The following is an 18,902-nucleotide window of genomic DNA, read 5'->3' as shown; positions in this document are numbered from 1 at the left end:
CAAGTGAAACAAATGCAAGAAAGGCTAGTGTTGGTCCTATTCTGTTACAGGAGGTATAATAATAGACTCATATTTCAAAGGTCAGAAGGGACCATCATGATCATCTAGTCTGTCCTCTGCAGGCCACAGAACCTCACCCACCCACTTGTGTAATATACCAGAGGTTCTGGGTCTATTCTGATCCAAAACATCTCTCAAAATCAACGGGATAGGAGCCTTGTGAGCCTCTTCATTATTGCAGTTCCCACAAAGTGCAGCTATGCTAATTCCTTTTTTGTACCTCTGAAAGGATAGGAAGAACATGGACAATTGTCCTGACTGTGAAAGAGAGGTAGGAAATGTAGCAGAAATCTAGAACTGTGATTTGGGGGGCATAATCGTGCTGTTTGCCATAGGTCCATATTTTATTTTATTCAAAGATTGTTTGCAACTTGCAGCTTTGCTAGGAATTTTTAAAGTATTAATTTTTTTCTTCAGTTCAGGGTCATTTCAATTAGCTCTGTATTTCCTGCATCATGTCTTAATCATCTCAAACTGAAATTAGCCAAATTTGATTGCTTGTGAAAGGGTTGAATGCTAGCTAGCATAATGCATAACATGAGGAACTATCATGCAAGCTTCTTAATACAACCCAGCCAATGCCCTAATACTCCTGACCTATGACACATCAGTCCTGGGCCTCTCCAGAGCAAAAACTATCCATGCAGTGGTTTTGTGATATGTGCAAAGAATAAGCAGAGACCAAAAATGGTGATTCATTTGAGCCCTGAACCAGATATGAAATGGAAAAGTTTTAAACATTCAAAATAATGTGAATTGTGTAACTCTTGCAAAATTTTATTTAATAGCTCAAGTTCTCAAAAAAATCTTCATTTAAAGGGAGGAAGGTACACTTGGACTATCGTATTCCCTCCTTCTCCCTCCCCCAAAAAGCCCAGCAGTCAGTAGCTAAGAGCAATTATCTGCACACAGTATCCTGAGGAAGATAAGTGAACTTCTTTTAGTCTGATGAGCACTAAATATAACCCAAGTACTGAACACCTTGTATAATTCCTGACACAATGTGCTTTGACTCAGTAAATACCTGTGGCATTTGCTGTCCGCCCAAAGGAATGGAGCTTGGAGGCGTGGCAGATACAGCGGTGGTAGGCGGGAACCGTGGTCTTATTTGCATCCCACCTCTGGCCATAGTTGCGGTGATCATCTTTGAGGACAGAGGGACAACAGACAAAAGTAATCGCAAAACAAGAAATGCAGTGCACTGGCAGGATGAGAAGCACATGCAACCTCCGGGATGGGACTTGAGTGAACTCTTCTCCTGACAAGCCTAAGGAGCTAGTTTATTGACCCAGTTCCCTGCTTCATACCCTATATCTCCACTGTAGAGGGTATCTATTGGACCCTAAAAAATTATGTGGGGTGACATTTAGATTAAGATGTATGAGAAAGGCCAATTATATAGAAGTATGATTTAGTTGAAGGGGTTTCCCAAATTTTGCCTGACATCTTGAATTTCTAACTTAATATTAGAATTAAAGGCTCTAAGACTGCTATCAAAAATGCTTTGTTCAAGCTTCTTCAATCATGGACTGTCGCAAGTCTTTGTTTCTCATGTCCACCACCACATTCTGGATTCATCTGAGGATTCATAGTAATATTGGTACGTTACCCCTTTCCACATGAATGGAACTGATTGGTATGTCAACAGTACAGGCTGCACCTCTATAAACCTAAATGTTATGGTCCAGCAACATCAGTTAAGACCACCAGGACCATGGATGTTCCAGGATCAAAGAGTCCCACTGCTGCAGAGTGTGTGTGAGAGGGGCCCTGAAAGCCTGGCACACAGCCCAGCTAGATTTAGAGGGGAAAGGGAGGGCAGGAAGGCCATGTGCAGCTCAACTGGGTTGGGGGGGGGAAGGAAGTTGGGGAGGCCGGTGCCTGGCCCAGCCAGGCAAAGAGGGGATCAGAAAGCTCAGCATGCAACCCAGCTGGGCCACCTGGGGAGCTGGGGGGCCCGGTGGGCTGACAAAGCAGGAAGTGGTATCAGCAGCAGGGGCCAGAAAAGACCTCCCCAGGCTGGTCCCAAGTGTGCCAGAGCAGAGATGTCCAGCCTGTAAAGGATTGATAAGAATCCTCAAATGAAGCCTGTGATTTAGTGAACAAGACTTCAGAACCAATCAACCTTTGGCAGTATAATGATTCTAAAGAAAAGACTTTCATCATTCCAACAGAAAGGACTTCTAGGATTTAGATAAAGTACTTCCTGCCACCTCCAGAATAGGTGAAATTAATAGTCAAAATTAAAAGTTTGAGCTCCCCTAGGATGAACACCTATTCTCTCTCTTAAATCAGTAACCCCTTAAGGATGAGGGCCATAAAGTAGCCTTTCCTCAGGTACATTTATCTAAACCTTTACTCAGAAGAATCTGTTGGAATATAAATACTACTAAAGACCAATTACAAAGGTCAGTGCTACAATTAGGAATGTGAATGTGTATCTGAATATACGGTTAACTGATTAGCCTGGATTCATCAGTTAACCCTCTAGGTTATATGCATCCTGCCCTGCTGCATGTTCCCACAGAGCTGCCTGTCCCTCCCAACCCCATGCTACTGCCTCTGATAAAGAGGTAGCAGCAGGGAGCAGGAGGGGGCATGCAGGTGGGAACCAGTACATGCAGGGAACCAGGAGGCAGCAGTGCATGGAGTGGGAAGCCAGTACTCGCAGAGAGCTGGCTTTTAAGCTTCTCTTAAAAAGCTGGCTCCCCACAAGCACTGGCTTTCCTCCACCCCTTGTGTAAACGTGTACCTGCTGAAAATTTCAACAGGTGCACATTTACACAAATAATGCATTTCAACATCCCTACCTAGAATGCATTTATTTTTAGAAATGGTCTTAGGGATGAGCTATTCTTGGTTCCACAATATTCAAACCTCCTTGCAGGCTGCTGGTTCTAGAAACCAGCCAGTTTTAGTTATGTATACCTGCATGTTGGTTTTTGTTTAATAATTGCTTTCAATTCTGTAACTGCACAGAATGTGCTATAGATCAGAAGTCTGATACAAGAAGTGAAAATTTAGCATTTTGTGGCACATTGTGCTATTGATATTCAGGAAATGAGGGCTATCAATGGGGAAGAGCTCTTTTTCACTTCTTGACAGAGAGCTCCAAGTTCCCTTTCTCTAATCTGCATACTACTAGTGGTTCTAGCAGGACCTAACTAATCCAGGTATGAAAAAAGTCTCATTTTATTTCAATGGCTGTGGGCAGTTTTGCTTAGTTTCTGTGTCAATGGATTGAAGCAGCCAGCAATATGTTTCTAGAGAGTGTCAGAGAATGCATGTGCTTACAATTGTTAAAATAAAATTAAATTACAACACAAAGATTGAGAAAGGAAAGCAATAACTGATAAAAAAACCAGCATCAAATTCAGCACAGCTGTTAGTTCACAACATTAGAGCAATGACATCTCTTTCCATCCAAGCAATGAAAGATGGCCAGAGACAGTATTTCGGAAGATAAACAAATGAGAGAATTTCAGACACTACACACACATGCACATGTACAAACACAGCATGCAACAGCCACCACAAGCAAAAAACTGAGCACTGGCACAAAGCACAGGTGGATGCTACAGAGTGCAGTGAAGAGCTATAGTATCAACGTAAGAGTGTGTGGAGCAACACAACCCTAACGAAAAGGTAAGTGCTGGCAGAATACATGTCCCTCGAAGCCCAGTCCATACATCCCACAGACTCACATGTACACACAGGAGGATCCAGTAACATATGTGAAAACCCATGTATGCCATGCTGAACTGCATGTACCATCTTGGTCTTACGTCTCATCATGCCAAACCACCAAAGTGAGTGTATCATATCTCCTTCAGAGTCAATGAAATCAGATGCAGATTCATGGTTAAGGCGTCTGGCTAACCATGAAGCAACAAAAGGGAGACATTCTGATTCAAAGGCTCACAGCTGTTTGATGATTTGTTTTGGATTAGTTTGTTTTTTAAGCACATGTTGCTGGAGAGGAAGGGAATGTACTGTTAAAATTATACCAATTCCATGACCAGGTGCTCACAAAGTTCATGACAGTATTTCCAGCGGGCATGTAAGGAACCGCCACCCTTGAGGATATGAGGGAGGGAAAGCAATTCAAGAGACTGCTGTTGCTTTGTGCAAGCAAATACAGGACATCAGCATCACAGTTACAAGACAAGATATTGCTGCTCCTGAGACAGTGCTCCGGGACTTCTGGAGAAAAATGTATACTGGAGGCAAAACAAACTACTCTTGAGATACCCTCACTGTAAAAATCAGGACAAGTTAGCTTGAGGGAAGGGAGAGAATCCTTCTTGAGAGAAGACAACAAGGATAATAAAGAAAGGATTCTTCCCCCAAGACACAGATGAGCCAGATCCGGCCCACAGCCCACCCAGCGGCACCCTCGCCTCCAGGCTAATCGAGACCGGGAATGGGGGAGTGCACAAAGTCCTTCACCTCCCCCTACCAGGAGTCCATGGCATTCGGTTCAAAATGGCTGGCAGTCCCCTCTGGTGCTCCATGCCCCTGGTGGGGTGGGGGCTGGAGGGAGAGACTTCCTGTGGTCTCCTGCCCCATGGGAGAGCGCACAAAGCCTCCTTCCCCTGACTTGTGCGCAGTGCCTAGAGGAACTTATTGCTCTGCCCAAACCCCAACCCCTTCTGGGGCTGGCCAATATTGGTGAAGTGGCCCCTCTACAAAAATTACTGCCCACCCCTGTCTTAAGATATAAATACCATGATTTAATAGTATCAGTCCAGGTATAAGAACCCACAGATTTGCTCCAGATGAAGTCTTGATTCTTTCGTTAGAGGAAGGGGCAGCAGATTTAAAACAAAAGGACGTTCTTCTTCACACAGTGCATAGTCAATCTGTGGAACTCCTTGCCTGGGGAGGTTGTAAGGGCTAGGACTACAACAGGGTTGAAAAGAGAACTAGCTAAATTCATGGAGGTTAAGTCCATCAATGGCTATTAGCCAGGATAGGTAAGGAATGGTGCCCCGAGCCTCTGTTTGTCAGAGGGTGGAGATGGATGGCAGGAGAGAGATGGCTTGATCGTTATCTGTTTGATTCACTCCCTCTGGGGCACCTGGCATTGGCCACTGTCGGCAGACAGGCTACTGGGCTGAATGGCCCAGTCTGGCCGTTCTTATGTATTCAGAATTCCCCAAATGTCTAAGTTGGCATGATGTTGGGATTACTAGGATAGCTCCTTATTTTCAAAGAGCAACAAGCAAATCTGCATTCTGAGCATTAACGTTTGGAATAAGTCAAAGCAGAACAAGAGAGGCTCAAACTTTAAACTTAAGTTTAGGTCATGATTCCTTTGTGTGGTATCCAGTGTGATCTCATAGCACTTCATGTAGGCTCTTGTCACTAGAACACTGCTTACTTCACTATCCGCTCGATCTGTGAGCACCGTTACAGTCTCAAAGGGTTGGTTCATAAGCAGCAGAATGCTTGTGTCTGAACAAAATCAGTGAACTTTCGCACTTGAGGCATGTTAGAATTTAGGAATTACTTTAGTTTTACCTCACAGAGACTTAAATGAAAATGACACATATACTGGTTGGTACTCCTTGGTGCTAAAATACAAATAATAGCAGCATTGATCCCCGAGTCCCTGACCATTTGACAACTACAGGACATAGGGTATGTTTATAATAAAACTTCCTCACAACAGACTCTAGAATTCAAGGAAGCCTTACAGAAAATTTTAAGGAAGCATTGTTAATTGACTAAAAGTAATCGATAAAATTTACTCCCCAAAAGATGTTATTTATAAATCCAGGAAAATCCAATCAATGCTCTGAAGTCCACAATTATATGGAAATAAACATTTTACTCTACAAGGTACATGAAAGTAAAAGAACATGTTTAATTACTAGACAGAAGAGAATTAATTTAATTTATTTACCTTGTCTCAGTATGGCTATACATGGAGCTTCATGAATAAGCTTGCCAGGGGGATTCAGAGAGCTTTCAGCAGCCCTACTGTTGTGACAGATACTGAATTACACCTTAGTTTAGTTTATCCCATATGTTAATGTAGCGTGGATGCAAAACCAGCTGTCAACCACCATCACCAGAAGCTTTCTAGATGCACTATGGTATTAAGTCACCTGTATGAGGAATTCATTTAACCAGGGCAGGAAGTAGAATGCCCCCCATATAAACACAACCCATTTGACGGACAGCAATACTAAATTAATGATATGACAGCTATCCTGCTTGCAACCTTAACTCCCTGTAGCGCCCACCTGGAGATTATTCACAAAACAAAACAAAAAACTTTTATAAGCACATGTTTAAACTGTAGTGAATAGGTTCGGTGTCATTGCCACTGTACTTACCATTGTTCATCTTTCATCTGGTGTCAACATAACGTAAGAAATATAAAAGGCCCAGTATAGAAACAGAATAATGGCCTAGCAGAACTACAGCATCAATAAGAAAAGTGGCTTTCAGTTATCCTATTCCTAGCACAAATCCTAAGGGATACAGGTGAGACAAGCCACCAACTGTTACAGCTCACCATCTACACAAACTTTAAACACTGACAGGGTATAAGATCTCTAGGCCATTACTTTTGCACTGGAGACAGCATGATACAGTAGACAGGGAGTCAAGGAGAACCAAATTCTATTCCCATCCGTGCCACTGACAATATGAACAAGTCACTTCATCTATGTACTTCAGTTTCCCCTCCTGAAAAATGGTGATAATTATACTTACCCACATCAGTAAAACAGTACAAATGACAAGCACCAAGCATTATATGAGATCCCTAGGGAGGATGGGAAGCATGGTTCAACTCAAGCCCAGATAGTCTTCCCTTGGTGCTGGGCACACACGGGAGCACAGGCATTGAGGCTGGAGTATACTGCAGGTTAAGGAAACTGAGTTGTGCACTGGACAAGTTTTCATCCAGCACTTTGTGCTACTCATTTACATGTACCATTTATCTTGAGCGTTCACATTCAAAACAAGAGGTAGCAACATCTGTCCACTGTACTAAGAATGACAGGGGGGAGGAAATAATGGAACAAGAAAAGTGTGGTTGGGGAGGGAGGGAAACATGCCAGAAATTCCTGTATTACTACTGTGTGTTGAAGATGGGGAAGAGAAATCACATCTGAGTATAGACCAGCAGTCACCAGTTCACAGTAGAGAAATAAGTCTACATGACAAGACAGTCTCCTCAGAAACAGTTTTGGAAATAGAAGTGAAACACTCCAGGAATAAAGTTAGACTTATCGCATGACCACCAAAGACAGTCTTAATGTGCACTGCTAGGTCACTCCAGGCAGCAGTATCTGACCTACTAGGGACAAGCGTGCACAAAGAAGATGTCAACGAAATCCTGCCTCTGACTCACTCATACCTCCTTTGTAAAGACAACTGATCTTAGAGTCCTCCTCAGACAGCCACCAAAAATCCACCTCCATGCTCAATTTTAGCATGCACTTGCTACAGGCCTGCACTACTAACGGTGACTCCATGGGCCCTTACCTGTCCTGACGCTCCCATCTGAGCAGCCTGGGCCTGAGCTGCTTGGGCTGCTGCTGCTGCCTGCTGCTGCTGCACCAGTTGAGCTCTTACCTGGAACGTTAAAAAGAAGTCGGGAGTAAACATGTGTGCTGATTATGGGAGATGGAGCAGCCTATGTCCATGGGGAGGTCGGGACCAGTTGTGGACAGAGGCTGCTTTGCAGCAGCCTCCCCTGCTCTCCACACCATGTGCTGCCTGATCGAGCAAGCACTCAGGCGGCGAGGGGGACAGGCAGCACTACAGCGCCTGTGCTGGGGGAACCAGCTTTTAAGTAAGCTCCTCCCAGCACCAGCTCCTGCTTCCCCCCCCTTCCTGTCTCTGATACAATGGCAATGGGGGAGGAGGGAGGAGAAATGTGCATCGTCAAGATTAACTGATAAACCCAGGCTTATAGGTTAATCGTCTAGTCAACATCCCTAACATGTATTAAGGCATTCGATTAACTTTGCTCGTGTTCTAGCAAGATCAGCATTCATCAGAATTTAATGTTATGTCTATATAATTGAGATTTCTCATCTTCTTGTCCCACCAATGGCAACAGAGGAACTGCATTTCAAACACTAGCATCTCTCTTTAATACACTGAACAATTTCATAGACTTGCTCCACAACTGTTAGCAAAGCACTATGCTGAGCTGGCAAGCAATAAAGCAATGCAAGTTAGTGGTTAGCACTCTTAGGCATGCACTAGGTTAACAGGTAGCCTCTTAACATGTCACACGATTTCACACCTCAGCTATTCACACTAACAAGACTTATTATTATTTATTTTTCTATTTCCCTAGTGGCTCTCAGAGCACACAACCACTGGCTTTGGGTCTTTAACGCACTCACCTGCATGGCTTTTAACTGCTGCTGGGTAAAAGTGACAGGCATAACCTGATTAGGGAGCTGTCCTGAGATTGCCTGTGCTTGAGAGACCATGGGCTGGGGCTGTGACTGCGGTGGAAGCTGAGACTGCTGAGCCTGAGCAACCTGCTGCTGCTGCTGCTGCTGCTGCTGCTGCTGCTGCTGCTGCTGCTGCTGCTGCTGTTGTTGTTGCTGCTGCTGCTGCTGTTGCTGTTGCTGTTGCTGCATCTGTTGTATCTGCTGTTGCATGACTTGCTGAGGTGGCTGCTGCTGTATCTGTTGCTGTGGAATTTGTTGCTGCTGCTGCTGCTGCTGCTGCAAAGCCTGAGCTGCCTGCTGTTGCTGTAACTGCTGCATTTGAGCAATTCGCTGTAGCTGTTGTTGCTGCTGCTGCTGCATCTAAAACAGGAAAAGCCAGGGTGCTAAAGTTTCCAGCAGTGTCTTTGGTTTTAGAATGAAAGCCAGTGGCAGGCAGCATACTAACTTAAAGCACTTAGCCCAGATGAAGAATCCTACACTCTGAAGCCTTAGGCTTCAAACACCTCACCTGTATCCTGTTACTATTCTCAGTTCCCTTTCCAGATGGGCACAAAGCCATTTGACATTTGTGTACCTCAATTTTTTTTTGAGTTACAATGAGTAATTCACACAACTGACATAAAACAGCTCCTATTTCTAGAGGGAACTTTGGGGAGGGGAGGGAGGGAGGAAAGCAGGTTGTCCACTATTGTTCTCTTTAAGCTGAGCACTTGTCCGGCCACCCAGGAGAGATTCAAATGCCACCCAGCTGATTAGCAGAGCGCCCACAGCCAAAGGTGTGTGTTTATATTGGTGGTGCACATCCACATATACCTGAGTACACAGAACTGAATTCATTTTGTGCATCGTGACACTTGGACTCAAACAAGAAGGCAACAAAATCCTTGGCTTTTTCCTTGCTATGAAAGATCAGTCTGATCAAGAAAAGAAAGAATCTCTCTTCTCTAGAATAGAGCACAATTGTTGCCAATGAACTCTACTAGCCCAAGCTGATGCCTTGACCATGAGCAGAAGCATGTTAATTCCCTTTGGGTATGTCTACACTCACTGCTGACATCAAAGTTCTGGTGTTCAATTTAGCAGGTCTGATTTAGGCCTGCAAATCAAATGCTGAGGGAAGCTCCAACCAGCTCTCGTATTCCTCGCAGTCATGAGGAGTAAGGGAAGCCGCCCCTCACTGTGGGGACGCCGCCAAGCTCAGTTTACGGTAAACCGACTCCAGCTACGCATTCTACATAGAGTAAGCCAACCTGCCTGGTCTAGTGTAAACCTGGTCTTAGTGTGGAAAGCTGATACGTCATATGGCTATGCAAGCCAGAGCTCTGGAAAGGGTCCATTTGACAAGTGGCTGAGGGGCTTTATTGGTCATCCATGTGACTGCTTTGCTGTTCATTACCTGTTGCTGATTTTGCTGCTGCTGCTGCATCTGCAGTTTCAGCATATGCTGCTGCTGCTGGACTGCTTGCAGTTGGTGCTGCTGTTGCTGCTGCTGCTGTGCAGCTGCTGCTGCTGCCGCTTGCTGCTGCTGGACCTGGAACTGCTGCTGCATGACTGACTGTGCCTGGAACTGTTGCTGCTGCTGCAAAGCCACCTGCTGCTGCTGAAATTGCTGCTGCTGCTGCTGCTGCTGTTGCTGCTGCGCCGCCATCTGTTGCAGTTGGAGCTGTGCTGAAAGCCAGAATGCGGGTATACAATGTGACAAACGTGGACAGCTGTCTAACAGATTGGTAATCTCAACCTAACTATTTTACCGGAAATTTAAGGTACCTTGGTTTCTTTTCCAGCACACATTCATGCTAGTAGCAACCGTGGATAAGCTAGTCCATTAACTCATTATAACCCCTCAATTCCAGATGTATGTTATAACACATCTGAACAAACTGTTATCTGCACTGTCATGGCATTTCTTACTTCTATTTCATCTAAGCCTCGATGCTTTGGCTGACTCTACAATCTAATTCAATATATTAAGAACTGCAGTAAGGAGATGGAGAAGCGTGAGCTCGTTCATACCCTTGAAAGGAACAGAAGGAAAAAGTCTCACACTGTTCTACAAAGAAATCTTTGGTCAAAGGAGGAGCAGTTCTGATGGGCTCAGAATACTCCACTTCAGTCTCAAATGCAGTAGCAAATGAATCCACACCCAAGTGGAAAGCCACAAATGTTACATATGGATAGACAAACAAGCTGAGTGAGGTAATCTCTTTTATGGGACCGACTTCTGTTGGTGAGAGCCAAGCCTTCAAGCTTACAGAGAGCCAAAGAAGAGTTGGTCCAACAAAAAATACTACCTTCTTTCTCCTTCACTCTAATACTCTGCAACCAACACAGCTACAGCACTGCAAGCAAGTCTAGGCAGGACATTTATTGTGGGAATGGAGGTATTGTAAGGCCACTATCTCTTTCCTCAGCCTGATTTAAATCTGTTTTTCCCATATCAGTGTTTTTCCCATATCATATTCCCCAAACATCCTGCCTGAAGCAATAAAAACAGACCTAAGGAGTATTTTGTAATTTTTTCCTCCTTTCAACCTAGAAAAGGGTTCTGCACTGGAAGCCTAAACTAACTTAATTTCAGAGGATGGGAGCATAGCATATACTTACTCTGTTGGGTAGCTGCAGACACACCAGTCATACCATGAGGGGCCATCCCAGAGGTTCCAGGAGGCTGTTGCCCTGGAAGGCTCATCTGTTGCCCCATTGGCCCAAGTCCACTCAGCCCACCCATTGGTGCTCCTGGAGCTCGTGACGCCATGCCCATTCCAGCTGCTCCTGCTGGGGGGCCGCCTGTTAGATTCTGCAGTGCATTCATAGGATCTGCCAATACAACATCAGTACTAAGTGAACAAGATGAAGACTTGTCCACAGAATAGTGCTCTGTGCTGCGGAGCCATAAGAAAGTTTTGGGCTAGAGGATTCAGCATCAGACTACAGGTCCAACTTGAATTCTACACTCATAATTCTGCCACTGAGTCAGCAGCTCTACATAAGTGTTGCCATCTGTAAATTGTGGACAACAGTGTTTGTGTATTTAAATCACTTCACTAATTTCTAAATAACCCTCAAAACACCAAACAAATGCTAAATATATATAACAAAAGTGAAATCATTAGTCACTTCTCAGATATCTAGGTATACAGACAAGACATGGCAGCCACAGCATGCTATCAGCAGAGCTCTGTGCTACCACATGGGATACGTTGCCTTTAACTCCAGGAAATAAGAGCACGCTGATGTGATGGCTCCCATTTAGGTCCCTTCTGTCCTGGGAAAGGAGTGAGAGTGTTCAGAAGACCAGGTGTCCAGCCTGAGGCGCCTTGCAAGGCATTTCCTCTAAACTGCACACTGAAGCTCCTTACACTCCTCAGATTCCTATGGTCAGCACTCCTTCCTCAGAGAGAGGGTGATAAACTAGGGAAAAGCATCACCAGCTTTTCAGAACAACATCACTGTTATTTATCAAGTAATATATGCCTGGTTTATAATAATATAAGCAGCCTGGGCTTTTCCTGTGTAATATGCGCCTTCCTCCAAGGGCAGAGATCGAAGTGGACATAACTTTGGAGCACCTCCAAGTGCTGGCATTACCATTACTGTGCAGCACATCTTCCATCCATGCTGGGAGGAAACAGCAACAGACAGTGCCTTGCTATATATTCCCTTACGGGAGATTAACAATTCCAGAGGAGACTGTTTTAGTCATATGCAGAGTCCACCAGGACATGTTCCAGTTGATGGGACTACTCCACAGACTCGTGGAGGTATCAGGTATCAAACTCAAATACCAATGAGGACTGCAGGAAGGTAAGCTGGGAGGAACTCAGCTGCTCCCTGCTGAAGAGTACATATCACAATATTGGCATTTGTTGCATAGGTTTAATAATGATAAACACTAGTAGACAGTACAGAGGTAGAATCAAAGGCATGTTCCATGCAACAGCCATATGTGAAGAGTCCAGAAGGCTCACTAGAACTTTCCTCCTCATCACAGTATGATTAACAGTTTCAGTTGCCCTCCTTTGCTGCAAGTATGCAGTATTCCCTCCCCAGTTTATACGTCACCAAAAATATTGACAGTTTTTTTTTTTTTTTTTTTTTTTTTACTTAGACTGAAAAAATGCTCTTACCACTGACTGAGGCCTGAGATTTCTTATTGACTAGAAAATAGGAATGAAAACATACACAAGTTATACATTTTGCTGTACTGCATTGAACAGGTGATCATAAATACATGGCAATGTAAACTTTTGTTCCCAACAACCAATACATTACCACCACAAAAACCTGCTTTCTGTTAGTTAGCCCAATGCCAATATGTCTCCAAACATTTTACCTAGATTCCTTAGCACCGGCAGCAAGCTACAGAGCTTGTAAGGTTACTTCCTCATCAGGGACTTAACATCCCAGCTGAGCACAAAGTGCTGCTGCAGACAGCTCTGTAATGTCAATTATTGCTACCAATATCCCACACAGTTTGTCAATTTAAGAGCTCTACAAATCAGATTTCACACTCAGGCTTCAAGACTAACGCTTGTTTTGTGAAATTGTCTATAGAATGGGACAAGCATCTAAAGCAGCTACTCTAAATAGCTTCCTGGTTCAGTGTATGACAGGTGGCTTCCTATAGCAGTTCCACACAGAGGAAGACTCATAAGCACTCTGAGATGTTTGTTCCATTCCAGAAACTTATTTCAGAAGGAACAAAACTCAAAGGAAGGGCAGATACCCTAACTACAGGGTCCATGCCAAGGAGAAAATGTACTTGATTTAAAAAGCACCCAGCTGTGAAACATTAATTTGTAAATCAAAGTAAAGCAAATAAATGAAGCACAACCACTTTGAAGCTCTTCAGCATTCTGGCCATGATGAAAACAAGAGAGGGTAAGCTGAGAGAAAATATTTGGTAAAATGAAAATGTTGCTTATTGATAACTTTCTACTGGGTTCTTTAGTTCTAGACATTGTGAAGATGGTTACACATTCAGGAGCTGGGCCCAGACCCCATAGAGAAACCACTAGAATAACTCCTGCCCCAGTCAGAACTGGCAGATTCAAGCTACTCATGAACCTAGCTATAACTGTAACAAGAAAATCCAAGGATTACTTACGAATGTCTCGAAAGTGGATAATAAGTCTGGCAACAAGAGAAAGATATTCCTCCTAAAATTGAAAACAAGTCATAGATTAGCACAACACGGGGAAGCAATGCACTCCATCCCTCAGTGTTTCCCTTCTTCACATTCTTACACTGATGGAGTGGCAATGTCCATCCTCCTGCAGGACTGGCATACTTTAACAACAGACCAGGATCTACTCAGGCTCTAAAATGGACAGTTCTATTAAAAAAAGCATTGTGTTTAACTATGCAGGACAGGAGGAGAACAGTGAATGCTCAGTAGAAGGTGGAGACAATTGCCAATACAGTTACATACTGTAGGTATGTTTATACAAGAACAAAGGCTATGCCTACACTTCAAGTGCTATTGTTGCATTTTCAGTGTAGACACACTATAGCAACCGGAAAGGGGTCTCCCATTGCTGAAATTAATTCATCATCTAGAGAAGCGGCAGTGCTGTCTACATTAGGGGGTTACAATAGCATAACTACATCTCTCAGGGGGTAGATTTTTCCTCATGAGAGATGTAGCTATACAAATGTAAGTTTTCAGCATAGACCACCCAATGCCTATACTTAAACCAGATCTACACTTAAAAATTATGTTAATCCAGTTACACTGCATGGGATGGCAAAAATCCTAAGCAGGGTAATTAAGTCATGCTAAGCTGTACATAAAGTGCAACCCCCTTTGGTTTCCTTGAACATTAAATGCTCCTGTTTACATTTAACCTCGTTTATGCAAATGTTCTGACCAGTGTTGATAGACTGACAGGTTTTGGGCACTTGGCTTATCTACTCCCAGAGACAGACACAATTGGAAATATACGGAAGTGCCTTACCCGAGTTTTGGCTTTCATAAAAACATGACTCTCCATATCTTTGCTGGATTTATTGTGGGCTACACCAGCCTTCCTCATGGCCTCATCGCTGCAAAACAAGAGACAGAATCCATGAAGCCCATTAACTGGGGCCAGCAGAGTCATCTTGACCTACCAAGGGAACAGATAGATGGCAACTTTTCACAATGAAACACTGACAAATTCATGCATACATCACACACAAAGGAAAGCAATACTGTTGATTTACATGCACATAAATCTGATTATCAACAGCAGATAACCAGGCTAGGGATGTTACATGTTGAGTAACTGACCAATCGAATAGTCGATGCATTTAGTGTAGCAACAGTCCTAGCTGCCCTGAAGTGTAGCAAAGGCAAAAGCGTCATGTGGAGCCCAGGGTCAGCTGAAGACTTCCCCACTGATCCTGGGTTGCATGGGGCGCTGACGCTTTGAAATGGCACGGGGCCCCAGTGTCAGACTCCACGTGGCGTTTCAAAGTGGTAGTGCCGCATGGAGCCTGGGATCAGCAGGGCAAGTCCCCAGCTGTCCTGGGCTCTATGTGGCACTGCCGCTTTGAAGTACCCCTCCCCCCCCCGCCACTCTCCCCCCGGCTGCTTCTTTCTCATAGAGGCAGCAAGGGGAGAGAGAGCAACTAGTTGACTAGCCTGTAAACTATCTGATAAGCATTTGCTTATCTGGTAGTTGACTAGTTATTCTCATCCCTAAGACACATAGACAAATTAGTTATTTATCTCCTTGATAGAAAGGAAGAAATGGAGGTTAGAAATACCTCCAATCAGATACAGATGGTATGCAATTCAATAACTGATTTCATTTCAAGGTGTATAGGAGATCATCATCTACGGTCAGAGGGATAACATAAACACCTTCTGTGGTATGGGGGCTGCATACTACTTTCAGCCCAGTGCCATTTAAAGACACTAATTTGGAAGTAGAAATGTTAAGATGTGGTTAACAGGCTAATCAAATAGTTGATAAAAATTCTATCAACTACTCAATTAGTTGATAAGGGAAGGCAGCCCGGCTAGGTCCTGGCTCAGGCCAGGTCCGGGACCTACTCCTGCTGCAGCTCTGTATTTTAAATGTAGTAAGAGCCAGACTGCCTGCCCATCTGGCTCTTAGTACATTTAAACTGCAGAGCTGCAGCAAGGGTAGGCCCTGGACCCAGCATGCGCCGGGACTGAGCTGGGATGCCTGCCTGGCCAAAGCAGCCTCTGTCCACAGCCGAGCTGCCACGGACAAAGACTGCTTCACTTCAGCAGTTCAGCAACAGGGGTCCCAGTGGGAAGCTGGGACACTCTGCAGTCAGGGGCGAGGGAAGGCACCGCGGAGGCAGTGCTGGGGGGAACCAGGTTTTAAGCCGGTTCCTCCCAGTACCAGCTCCTGTTTCCCCCCACCCTAGCTGCCTCTGATACAGGGCCGGGGGAGCAACTAGTTGAGTAGATCAGCAATTCCCAACTAAGGATGTTAAATATAGGGTAATTGACTAATTGAATAGTCGATGCATTTTTGCATCAGCTATTCAATTAGTCGATAGGGTGCTTCCGCCTTTGAGGTGTAGCAATCCTAGGGCTGTTGCTATTCTTCAAAGGCGAAAGTACCGAAGCCCAGTCAGGGTATGTCTACACTACCCTCCTAATTCGAAATAGGAGGGTAATGTAGGCATACCGCAATTGCAAATGAAGCCCGGGATTTGAATTTCCCGGGCTTCATTTGCATAAAGCCGGCCGGCGCCATTTTTAAATGCCGGCAGTTCAAACCCCGTGCCGCACGGCTACACGCGGCACGGAGTAGCTAGTTCGGATTAGGCTTCTAATCCGAACTAGCTGTACTCCTCGTGGAATGAGGAGTACAGCTAGTTCGGATTAGGAAACCTAATCCGAACTAGCTACTCCGTGCCGCGTGTAGCCGCGCGGCACGGGGTTCGAACTGCCGGCATTTAAAAATGGCGCCGGCTGGCTTTATGCAAATGAAGCCCGGGAAATTCAAATCCCGGGCTTCATTTGCAATTGCGGTATGCCTACATTACCCTCCTATTTCGAATTAGGAGGGTAGTGTAGACATACCCTCAGTGGGGAGCCCTCAGCTGCTCTCAGGCTCCACACAGCGCTGCCCCCTTTGAAATGCCACCACATGAAGTGCCGATGCCGCACAGAGTTCTCAGCTGATCCTGGGCTCCAGGTGGCACTGCGCTTTGAAATGCTGGGAGCAGCCCGAAGCCAGGCTCCCCACAGCATTCAAAGTGGCAGCGCCATACAGAGCCGCTGACCCTGGGTTCTGTGCGGCACTGCTGCTTTGAAGTACTCCTGTCTTCTCCCCGCAACTTGCTGCCTCTGTCTGATAGAGGCAGCGGGAGGTGGGGGTGATGGGCGACTAGTCGACTAGCCTGTCGACTATCTGATAAGCATTTGCTGGTCTGCAGCAGCAGCTGGGGATTTTGCCCACCAGCAACGCTGGGGCTGAGACAGCGACAGAACAAGAGGAGCCTCCTTTCCTCGTCCCACGCAGGTAAGATGGAGGACTGGCTGCGACTCCATGCTCTCCCCCGCCCCCCGCCACCTTTACTCATGGGGGCATGAGATGTGCTTGGGATGGAAGGGGGGGTCAAAGGAGGAGGGAACACGCCTACAGCCACTCCCCCTGCCCGCATGGCCAATTTTGTCCAGTGGTAGCGTTGGGCTGAGGTGGCACCAGGAGGCACCTCCCTCCCCCTCTCTCCAAGTTAGATGGTGACACATCCGGGGCTCTACACTCCTCCACCCCCGGTCTCTACTGCCGAGGGACATGGTCACAAACACGGAAGTGACTGAGGAGTGTAAGTCATTGAGAGTCAGTAGGTCGGAGGCTCCTAAGTGCCTCAGTCACTTGTGAAAATTTTACTGTAAGTGACTTGCCAAAGGATATGCAGGAAGTTTGTGGCAAGACAGGGAATCCAGCTCCATAGGAAACCTTTGCTGCCTGGAAGGGGCGTTAAATATGCTTGGAGAGGTAGGGGGCGCAAAGGAAGAGGGAGTCATGCACTGCCAACAGCCACTTCCCCTGACTGTGTGGCAGCAACAGGCTTGTTTCTTAAAGGCAGCCTTGCTCCAGGGAGTGCGGGGGATGGGATGGGGTCAAAAACATGTTGGGTGAGGGCATGGTAAGGTCACGGGGCAGGAGGATGTTGGCATGGGCTTGCAGCTATCTACGTTGCCCAATGCACCTCTATGAGAAGCACAGCAGTGTCACAGATGCAGTGGTCCCTGTTCCAAAGGGTTAATAATCAAAAGAGATAGATGATGTTGGAAAAGTGGAAGGAGGGGTACAATCAGTGTTCCAAAGAGGGATGTAATTCATGCTTATATTCGACACTTTACGCCTTGGTCTAAACAAAGACATTAATTATCTTACCCATTACAAAGATAGCTTCCCCAATTATCACCTCTAATATCATTAGCTCACAGACATTTACCTCCTCCCCTCATCCCCCTTCTGTTCTGGAATGTGATTTGTCCTTTTCATATGTGTTCATTTTTTTGATTGTATCCTTTGGTATATATGGTTGTGACAATTTTCTTCCACTATCTGATCTGAGGAAGTGGGTCTGGCTCATGAAAGCTCATCACCTAATGAACCATCTTGCTAGTCTTTAAAGTGCTACATAATCCTGTTTTTTATGTCAACTAATCTCTGATGTGTAGACTAGGCCTGACTTTTTGTTTCTTTCCAACTTCTCTCAGATTGGCCACCATCTGTTTCCTGATAAGTTCCTCCCTAATTCTAAACAGCTCCAGTTTCTTAGAGGATCCTATCAATAGTTTGGTATGGAATTTATTCTATTCTAAATGTAAGGACTGTTTTGCACTTCTATTGTTTAGGATTGCTTCTTTTCGGCTTGTGAAAATGGCCAAACCAGAGCACAATGCCAAACATGCTAAGGCCTGTACCTTTCCACAATCTCCCCATGCCTTTTCAGTAAAATAATGCCTCAACTTATCATAGCCCTGCACCAGCAATGAATAATCTATTATCTTTGATTCAATCTAGGGAAGATCAAAGAGTTGGGATAAAGAAATCTGGTTTCCTAGACAGTGAACCTCAGTTTGCTTAAAGCAGAGGCGGGCAAAGTCCAGCCTGCCAAATTGCTGGATCTGGCTTGCAGCCCAGTATGAGCCTCAGGCAGACTCCCTGCCTGCTCCATCCCTGCACACCGCTCTCAGTGGCTGGACGTGGGAGCCACATCCTCTTTGCATACCACTGGGAGAGGGGCTTTGTGCACTGCCTATGTCCCCAAATCAATACTCCAGCTCCCACTGGCCAGTTTCCAACCAATGGCAGCTGCCTGGGCTGTGCTTACAACAGGCAGCGTATGGCAAGTCTCTCCAAAAGGGCACCCAGCATGCAGAGAACACGTGGCCCCTGCACCAGGTCACAAACCCCACCCAGAACATGC

The 18,902-nt window shown here is 45.3% G+C and overlaps 1 protein-coding gene across 5 annotated transcripts in view; it reads right to left on the bottom strand.

Annotated features, from left to right (window-relative positions):
* The window catches only part of MED15 (mediator complex subunit 15), a 40,676-nt gene that overhangs the window by 13,570 nt on the left and 8,204 nt on the right, over nucleotides 1–18,902 (bottom strand). For 2 of the 5 annotated variants that reach the window (XM_075897963.1, XM_075897964.1), the window contains exons 2-9: nucleotides 14,447–14,534; nucleotides 13,597–13,648; nucleotides 12,617–12,646; nucleotides 11,094–11,306; nucleotides 9,886–10,157; nucleotides 8,436–8,849; nucleotides 7,564–7,653; nucleotides 1,085–1,204 (exon numbers count right to left, since the gene is read on the bottom strand). In XM_075897963.1, coding sequence (XP_075754078.1) covers nucleotides 1,085–1,204; nucleotides 7,564–7,653; nucleotides 8,436–8,849; nucleotides 9,886–10,157; nucleotides 11,094–11,306; nucleotides 12,617–12,646; nucleotides 13,597–13,648; nucleotides 14,447–14,534 — 1,279 coding nt within the window. Of the gene's footprint in view, nucleotides 1–1,084; nucleotides 1,205–7,563; nucleotides 7,654–8,435; nucleotides 8,850–9,885; nucleotides 10,158–11,093; nucleotides 11,307–12,616; nucleotides 12,647–13,596; nucleotides 13,649–14,446; nucleotides 14,597–18,902 lie in introns of all 5 variants that reach the window. The other 3 variants (XM_075897965.1, XM_075897967.1, XM_075897966.1) reach the window with 3 other exon arrangements.

This window comes from Pelodiscus sinensis, chromosome 15 (assembly GCF_049634645.1).
Source record: "Pelodiscus sinensis isolate JC-2024 chromosome 15, ASM4963464v1, whole genome shotgun sequence".
Classification (NCBI taxonomy): domain Eukaryota; kingdom Metazoa; phylum Chordata; order Testudines; family Trionychidae; genus Pelodiscus; species Pelodiscus sinensis.
Note: the sequence above shows the minus strand (reverse complement) of the source record. Positions and strands in the feature narration are given on the sequence as shown.